Here is a 9,929-nt window from a genome sequence, read left to right as displayed (position 1 = left end):
CGCTCCAAATATTGAAAATACTCTTTAAAGTGAAATACAGTATGTTTTTTGGGACGCTGAATATACGTTTGACGTCAGAATTTAAAAATTCAAAATGGTCGATCCAATATAACGTTCTGAAGATTGAAAATACTCATTAAAGTGAACACACAGTATGTTTTTGAGTCGCTAAATATTGATTTAATGTCAGAATTTCAAAATTCAAAATGGCAGATCCAATATAGCGTCCCAAACAATGAAAATACTTTAAAATTTGTTCAACTTAAAACTCAGTATATTTTTTGGGTCGCTGAATATGAGTTTGACACGCTGAATGAGATTTTAAAAAATCAAAATGGTAGACGAATACCAATTTGTTGTCATAATTTCAAAATTTCAAAGAATAGATCCAATAAATTGCTTCAATGCATAATTAATTTTAATCCACAAAACTCTCTTCCTTGCATATGCGAGGCTAGTATTCGGTTGACTAAAGTAGGGAAATTAATAATAACAACTAGAGATACTTGTATATTGATGTATTTGCAGAATTTTTTCGTATACAGTACAAAATTACTTTATATATACTTTCATCATTATATGGAATCAGTATAAGGCACGATATAAATGGTAAAAATACAGCAAGGGGACGATTTTCTTACAAAAAATATCAATAAATACTTAAAATACCTATATATAAGTACGAACATCGACTAAATTATAGTATACAGTTTAACATAATGAGCAAATCAAATAAAACGTACAGGGTGTTCAAAAAATATACTTCTCTCTACCTATGTACACGATTTTTCAGCGCCGTTTCTAAAAATATACCCTGTACACGCATTTTTCGAACACTCTGTACTTACATTAAAGGCAGAAGGTATCAGAAAAGGTTATAGTTTAGACATTGAGCACTGGTATTAAAGTTTTTCGTATATAAAAATATAAGAAGTGATTGAAGTATTTGTGAATGGTGGAGATACTTTCAAGCAACAAGGAAAACTGTTTCATCACTGTGCTAGATGCTACAACTTCCTATGAACGTTCCAGCGCTCATTGTTCAGTCCTTCATGTCAGTTGAAGCTCTCACAGAGATGATTTACTCTACGACGATCGATTTTTCAATCGTATAACAAGTTGCACTCGTTATTCGTTGTATTTCGTTCTTTTCATTTGGTCCTTCGAGTCGGATTTTTTTATTTAGCCCCAGAAGTGAAGGTGAATGCAGTTCAATAAATGATTTCAAACAAGAATCATATCTATTCTGCTATTACTATTGTCATATGTATACGGGAAAGTTTTTTGTCGATATTGAGGTCGTGATATACCAAGTTTTATATTTTGCTAGCCAATTCTTCTTGTTGCTCGAAAATATTCACCAGCTGCGTGATTAAAATGTAGACTACCTAAATGTATACAGGATAAACGCTTTGAGACCCTAAACACTATATACGCTGCAACAAAAAAAGTGATATACTTTGGTAAATGTTCAAAAATGCACCATCCTTAAGCTTACCCTGTACACAGAAATGCTAAATGTTCGAATGTGTGCTGCTATCACAAGATTCAGGTCGTGTGTTTGTTTAAACGGTTCGGTTGTTGGCACTTCCACTACTTGGTAAATGTACAGCGAGTTTTACTACAGGAAACAAAATGGTCCAACGAAATAATTTAGTGGTAAGGCTTGAGCTGTCGGTTGAACATCTTTAGCAGTTTTTAGTTGGAATTCTTCGGTAATTATGAAACTTTGCTGGTGACAATCATTTTAGAAGTCGAATAAAGTATTTCGTTGTTTTTTAACTCTCTTCTCATTTTTATCACATTTCCATTATATTCTCGTCATATTTTAATTTTAACGAAATGCTCCAGTTTCATTATTACCAACCTTTCAACCAAAACTGTAAAATAGATAGCTGCAAAGTGCGAAGTACATGCCATACACATTATTTGCTAGACACCTATGTTCCAAAAACAATTTCTTTCCGCCACATGAAAGTTTAAGCCTAGATTTAATAATATATAATATCAAAATAGTTTTTTTCGTATATATACAACTAGGATAATATACAGAAGGGCATATACATAACTAAAAGGGAAGAAGTTGTTTTAGCTGTCAATTTTTGTTGAGAAAAGTACAGGTAATCCGGATTTTGCCGACTCCGATTCGAGTTTGTTTGCTAAAATATATGTGAACCATAGAATGGCTTTTGTAAATGTTCACTATCTTGAAAATATAATACTGTACGCTGCTGAAATGTAATTATCAGATAGAAGAAACTGATTGTGGATATCTCGAATTAAAGAAGAAAATTACAAAACAGTCAGCAGCGTCTTTAAAATTTAAGTCTGGAACACATCTCTACTAATTTTACCATAAAAAGACTTGGCAGTAGTGAAAAAAATTATTGACGCCTTAAAAACTGGTATTTCTAATACAGATTAGTGGAAAAATTGGGATCTTTGATCTACTGTAACTATTTTATCAAAAACTGATTTCTTGAGCGCCATCTGTTGGCAAACGATCGCATTATTTAATAAACTAAAAGCATAATCAATTAAAAAAGACAGCATCGAATGGTGTGGCACCACTAAGCGACTTTTTCTTCAGTATTTTTTTGAAGAAAGCTGAAAATTGACATCTGACGAGAAAAATAAATGGTCAAGATCAAAAATTCGCCAATTTTTCCACGTTTCTTAAATAATATCTTTTATTAACCTACAAATATCAGAATATATACATCTTAAACCTACTGCGTGCTTAAAAACGAAATAGTATATTAATAGATCACAATAAGTAAAAAATACAATTTTTAAAATACCTCACATCGATGTATTTCCTATTTAAATGGCTTTAGTACAGTCCTCTACAGTTCATTTATATATTTTCACACAGCACAGCCTTTGCGAACTCCGTATAGGACTTTGAGCTCGGGAAATATGATCTTGTTGATGAGCTGGTGGGTCTTGCCCGCCAGCATCGCTCGTCTGGGGTCCTTCTTGTAGATCTTTATGCCCGGTTTGTGGACCAGGAACGCGTTGTCCAGGATCATGAAGTCGTAGTCCAAAACGCACAAAGCATAGCCCTGAAAATATTGTTGTTAATAGTCGTACTACTTGAGGAGGGTTGGCAGTACCAATAATCGACTTTTTCTGTCATTCCTCCACGTCTCATCATTACTGATTTTTTTTTAAATACAATTTCCTCGCTAAATTTTGTACGAACATCTTCACATTGTCGATTTTTTCATTGGCTATGTTATATTTATGTTAAAAGCTTCTTACCTGTGTCATTTTATCCATCTTCCCCTCCCAACTAAGTCTTTCGTCGTACAACGGATCCGCGTGAGTACCTATGAAGATGGGTTCCCAATGGACGAACTTCCCGTTCCTTTTCCCCACGTGGAAAACGTGCAGTCCTTGGGTCTCGTTCGCCGATTGCCATTCCTTGGCTTTCGGCACCGTATGGCATCCGGGACACAGCTTTTTGTGGAAGGGTATGGCAGTACCGTTGGCCAGCATCTCGCGCAGCTGAGTCTTGTTCTCCGGTACTTGCTGGTTGGCACTCACTTCGAAAATAGTCAGAGGGTATACCTAAAGGGAAAACATGGGCAATCAGCGTCGATAGAAAACATTTTTAGAATCACTTACTTTAGAGTTTTTGTTCTGAAGTGGACCACTGTTTTCGGCAATCATAGCTAGGAACTTCTCTATCACACTTGGACTAGGATACAGTTCAATATCCGAGGGAAGGATGAAGTGAGTCTGCGCTGTTTCTCGAGCGACGTTTCGACCCACATTCACCGGATACAACAACTTTTTCTGAGCTTTGTACATATTTTCACTGGACACGTTGAGGAAGGGTGGTACCACCGAGCAGTTGTACGTTTCAATGAAAACGTTGTCGTGTTTAGGAACCTAAACGATAAATTTACTGTTATAAAATAATTTGCTTATGTTATTTTCTGTACATAGTTGAAATTATTGTTTGGACTGGAGTCTTACCTCTTTGGGAACATGTTTCGTACTAAAATAAATATGGAAGGTCACCAACTGCTTGACCATGGGAGTGGTGCAATCCCTAAGGTACCCTATGGAATCGAGAGTATTTTCAAAATCAGTTCCTGGAGCGTGAAGAGCTATACTTATAGGTCCGTTCCACCGCTCCAACAATGGCACTAAGTTGTCCATGAAGGAATAATCCGCGTGGGTTGTGTACGTGATGCTTTCGTGACATCTGAAATTGTAATACAAAAAAATATATGATTCTAGTTGTACAATGTTTAATTATGTTCAATATTAGTAATTGTTCATTTATAGTACGTATTTCCTTTTAAATTTCTTTAAAACAGACTAAAATTTATCATTTTAATTTTATTTCTTTGTTACTTTATATCTGTAAAGTTAGAAGTTCTAACAGAAATTATTGTTACATGTAACAAATTCCATAGTTATGCCAACTGATATGGGAAGGGGCTTGTAGTGTTATCAATCGCGTAAAATTATATATAAAATGTCATAAATGATATTCAATTGCATATAAAACGCTATGAAATACGTCAACTGTCAACTAATCACTTCAGATGTCACCAGTTATGTCTAATATGTTAAAAAAATCACCAATAATATTAAATTGTTTATAAAACGTTACAAAACTTGTAAGAAGTCGGAAAATTGCATTATAGATGCCACATATTACATAAAATATTATTACTCACATTAAAATTGACAAAAAATTACCAATTAGGTCAAATCTCACCAAAACGTCATGTACAGTGTTACCGATTACTAATATTTCGTATAAAATGCTGCTAATCACTTTATGCGTCATCAATTATGTCCAGTTCAATATAAAATGGCAGCAATGATATTAAGTTGCATATAAAACGTTACTAAACTTGTAAAAGTCAGCAAATTGACGTATCGATGTCATATATCACATAAAATATTACTATTCACATTAAAATTAACATAAAAAATACCAATCACGCCAAATGATGCCCAATATCGCGTGAAATGACACCAATCACGTCAAATTTATTATAAAATTCTTCAAATCACGTCCCGTGTCACCAATTCGTCACCAAACGTCACCAATATATCAAATTTCATAAAAAACCGCATCCAGGAAACATTAGATGCAAAACTAATCCCATAACAAGCAGGTTTCAAACCAGGTAAATCATGCACAGGCCAAGTGCTGAACCTAACAGAATACAGAGAGGACGGATTTTAGCAAAAAGAGATAGTGGGAGTAGCCTTGATAGACCTCACAGCGGCCTATGATACAATAAACCACAGAACCTTGCTAACTAAGATCTACAACACTGTGCTTGACTATGACCTGGTAAATATCATTAGATCACTGTTGTATAATAGACGTTTCTACGTTGTGCTAAATGGAAAGAAGAACAGATGGAGAACCCAAAAAAATGGCCTACCACAAGTAAGCGTTCTGGCGCCGTCCTTATTTAACATCTACACCAACGACCAACCAATGCACCCTCAGACTGAGAGGAGTTTTGTCTACGCTGACGACCTTGGTATAGCCGTAAAGGGGAAAACACTCACACAAGTAGAGTCAACAATGGAAGGGGCTTTAAACATGATGTCAACTTACTACAAACAAAACTCATTAAAGCCAAACCCTACTAAAACCCAAGTATGTGCATTCCATCTCAACAACCAACTGGCGCACGTAAAACTGAAGGTTTCTTGGGAGGGACAACGCTTGAAACATACTGATAGGCCCAAATATCTTGGAGTAATACTAGACCGGTCACTAACGTATAAATTCCACTGTCAGAGCACAAGACAAAAGGTTTCTACGAGAAACAACCTTCTCCGGAAACTTGTACGGAGCAAGTGGGGGTGCAAACCCCCAGGTCTTGAAGACAACAGCTGAAGCCTTATGTTTCTCAACGGGGGAATATGCTTGTCCCGTCTGGGGTAGATCTAGACACGCCCAACAAGTCACCACGGCGTTAAATGAAACATGTAGAATATTTACAAGTTGTATGAAGCCTACCCCTCTACCCCTACTGTACCGGGTAGCTGGATTCGCATCACCAGACGACCGTAGATGCGCCTCACAATATGTGGAGAAGTTCAGGCAAACTTTCGATGAAAGGCACCAATTATACGGGTTTGACGAACCGCCAGGAATCAGCCGACTTAAATCAAGGAAAAGGTTTATGAGAAATGTCGCGTCGAACCACCCGAACTGTTCCCCTTACATCCAGATCGACCTAATGGAATGAACCTGGACTTGAAAACCTGGCGGACACTCAATCGCATACGCACAGGTGTTGCCCCTGTAAAACAGACCCTCATTAAATGGGGCATCAAGACAGACAGCGACGCACTTTGTGAATGTGGGGAAATACAGGACGTGGAGCACCTGAGATTATGCAGACTTTGCCCATCACAGTGCACCCTCGATAATTTATTACTTAAAATGTCACCACACGTCAGAATTTACAAAAAAAAAACATTAATAACGTTATGTGTCAGAAATTACGACAAACATAACGTACAATGTGACGAATCACGTTAAATTGGGTACAAAATGCTGCCAATTACGACATATGTCGCTGATTACGAAGAAGGCAATGAAAAATGTTGCCAACAATATTAAATTTTAGTTAAAACGTGCTCAAATATATAAAAAGTCACCAAATGCGTGAAATAACACGTGAATTGTCACAAATAATATTAAATTGCACATAAAATAGTGTCAATCACACTCTAATTTTATTAAAAATCTTTCTGGAAAATGTTTACGAAAAAATGGACCTGTTTAAACTATTCTAATAATATCATAGTTACCTGTGTTTGACTTCAGCCGGGATGTAATTATAAAGTACCCAATAGTCGCCTCGTTGTTGTATCTTTGGCACCAGAGGTTTGTCTACGCAATTAGTTACTTCCCGTACTCTATCTAGCACAGTAGGAACGGCTTTAGAAGAAGGCGGAACTTCTTCCGGTTCAGTTTTGTCTGGAACTTGTTCTGATTCCAATAAGTCTTTGGCCGCCACTACTTCCTTGGCGCTGTCTTCGTCAAGGACGGCGGGTACTTCCAGATTGTCAGTACCGAGAGCTGCTAGGTTCCTGCCTGACTCTTGCATCTCCCTGATGACCGGTACCGCCGTGTTGGTGAACACGTGGATGAACAAGTATAGGGCGCAGCTGCCCACCAGTAGCTTGATGATGAACGATTTCCGGTTGGTATACATTTTGGAGAGGTCTACAAATTCATAAAAAGCGAATTTAATGTACTAGAACAATAACAATAATAACAATAACAATATCTTTATTTTTAGAAAATAATATACATTCCGTGAACATAAAATTATTTAAAAAAAACAGTGTCACAAACGAAATATTATTTACTTATTCCTAACCGTTACATATACAAATAGTCCTCCACAGAATATGGCTCAAGAGCTACCAGTAATTTAAATATTTGATGTTTATACAAACTTAATCTTTCCTCCCTTTTAATAGGTTCAGGCAGTTTATTAAACAATTTGATGCAGCAATAAAGAGCGTTTTTTTCTGTTATACTTAACCTGTGTATTGGAATTTTATAATTATATAACCTGGTATTTACTATACTATTGGGCTCAAAGTTCCTAAAGAGTATTTTATTCTTATATAGAAACAGTAAGCATTCTTGAATAAATACAGCGTAAACTGTTAAAATATTATTACTCCTAAAATGCCCTCTACATGATTCCCTACTTTTTAAGTCAAACATAACTCTGATTATTTTTTTCTGAACCAGAAATACATTATTTATGTCCCTACTGTGGCCAAAATTTATTAGACCATATCTAAATTTTGCTTCAAAATTAGTATGATACACTGTTTTTAATGAGTTACTATTCATGTATTTTTTTAGAACTCTAAAGCTGTAAATCACGTTACTCAAAGACATACATAACTGGTCAACATGTTTATCCCAACATAAAAAACTGTCAATATATAATCCTAAAAATTTGGTACTGCTGCTAATATTTAAAGTGTCATTATTTACAATAATACTGTTTAGCATATCTGAATGTGCATAATTTGTCTTAAACAAAAGAAGATCTGTTTTATTTTGATTTAAAACCAACCTATTCATAGAAAACCAGTCTTTAGCTTTCTGTAACTCTAAACTAGCATTAACGCTTAGAACAGACATGTCTTTACCACTGACTAAAATGTTTGTATCATCTGCATAATTTGTTATGCTGAAAGTAGTATTAGCCACTAGACCATGAAGATCATTGATATAGATCACAAACAGTAAAGGACCAATCACACTTCCTTGTGGTACTCCAATATTGATAGTGCTTTCAGATGAGATGCCTATTTCAGTGTTTTTATGTATTTTTACTAAATGTCTCCTATTTGCCAAGTAGGACTTGAACCAGTTCAATGCTGGTCCACGTATACCATATTTCTCCAATTTATCAAATAATAGGTCATGCACTTAACAGTCATATGCCTTTGATAGGTCCAAAAAGAGACCCGAAGCCATATGACCAATCTCAGTACATTTCAAAATATCCCAGACAAATTGAAAAATCGCAGTCTGAGTTGATTTTCCCTGTTGATAACCATGCTGATTTGCACTAATAATATAGATTTCTGTTCAAGAGTTAATTCATCATTCGATCACTTACTATTCAATAATTTAATTGTTGCACAATCATCTGTTTTATTGACAAAATTATAAGAAATGAGTGGAAAAGAAAAACAAATGGTTACCGATAGAAGAATCTTCAAGATCTTATCCGCGATGGGATATGTCGAAAGATCTCTAAACAATTGTTCATCCGGATGAAAATGGAATAGAAACGCTTGTTTAAGCTTAAATTTAATTAACGAGTTTCTAGTAATTACCGAACGAAAGTAAGTGAGCCTTGATAATTATAAAAAATATTCAGTTAACTAGGTACATCGGTATTGTTGTATTATTAACGATTATTGTTGTTACTTTCTCAAGAATATGTAGACGGAATTGTTAGAAAATACCACAATGCGGTTAGAATGCGAAGAAGTTGTACAATGGTAAGAAAACATTTTAGTCATTTTGATATTATTTTGTTAAAAAGAAGATACATTCTACCAACAAGTAGCAGATGTACTCTCGTATATTCCAAAGAGTTTGAACAGTAACGAAGATGATAATAATTAAATACATTTAGCAAACAAAGAATACATTGAAGCCTACGTATGTTTATTACCTCCCTCCAAATTTCACTATTATAAGTCGACTGGTCCAACGAAGACTGTAGTAACTCAAATTTTCCACTTTTTGAGTTACGAGCGCAAAACAATAAAACATAATGATATCTTCCCCAGGAAAGAATCGTATCTCAGTAAACGTAGTTATGCAACCAATATTACGTGTAAGAGTTTTATAGTATCTCCGATTTATGAAAAACAACCGTAGAAAATCATCGTATCTTGAGTTACAATAGTCTTCGTTGTTATCTGAGGCGATAGGATAGGTATGGTAACATGAGTTACTACGGTATTCTGCGTTAGTTTAAGGTTATGTTCAAAAGTTTAGTTTTGTTATAATTGCCATAATGTGTTCCAGAAGTGAGTTAATATTGGAATTAGCTGAGAAAGCGTATAAAAACACTGAAACGGATATTTCTTATCGTTCTTTTGAAGGTAAATTTATAATAAACTTTATTTAAAATAATAACAGCAAAGTAAAAACCTACTTATTTTTTAAGGTAAACATATTGCTGAAGAAAGCTATGCTGAAAGAATTGCTATTGTAGAAGAAAGCAAATACAAAAAGGCGAATGAGGATCCTGGTGACCACGAGACTGATATTAATCCTGAATGTTCTACAGGTTGGTTTAAATTCCGCATGAAAAAATATTACGTAGGCATTTACCTCATTTTTGTTTAATTTTAGTAAGCTTAGAAGAGAATGAAGCCAA

At 35.0% G+C, this 9,929-nt stretch overlaps 1 protein-coding gene across 4 annotated transcripts in view; it reads right to left on the bottom strand.

The window, feature by feature from the left end:
- Window positions 1-503: 503 nt before the first annotated feature.
- The window catches only part of LOC140448697 (beta-1,4-glucuronyltransferase 1-like), a 142,638-nt gene continuing 133,212 nt past the window's right edge, over window positions 504-9,929 (bottom strand). For all 4 annotated transcript variants that reach the window (XM_072541807.1, XM_072541808.1, XM_072541806.1 and 1 more), the window contains 5 exons: window positions 6,808-7,225; window positions 3,985-4,216; window positions 3,631-3,897; window positions 3,265-3,573; window positions 504-3,065 (listed from right to left, as the gene is read on the bottom strand). In XM_072541807.1, the coding sequence (XP_072397908.1) occupies window positions 2,868-3,065; window positions 3,265-3,573; window positions 3,631-3,897; window positions 3,985-4,216; window positions 6,808-7,214 (1,413 nt within the window). In that variant the 5' untranslated portion in view covers window positions 7,215-7,225 and the 3' untranslated portion in view covers window positions 504-2,867. The remainder of the gene's footprint in view (window positions 3,066-3,264; window positions 3,574-3,630; window positions 3,898-3,984; window positions 4,217-6,807; window positions 7,226-9,929) is intronic.

Source organism: Diabrotica undecimpunctata, chromosome 8 (genome assembly GCF_040954645.1).
Source record: "Diabrotica undecimpunctata isolate CICGRU chromosome 8, icDiaUnde3, whole genome shotgun sequence".
In the NCBI taxonomy this organism is placed as follows: Eukaryota; Metazoa; Arthropoda; class Insecta; order Coleoptera; family Chrysomelidae; genus Diabrotica; species Diabrotica undecimpunctata.
Note: the sequence above shows the minus strand (reverse complement) of the source record. Positions and strands in the feature narration are given on the sequence as shown.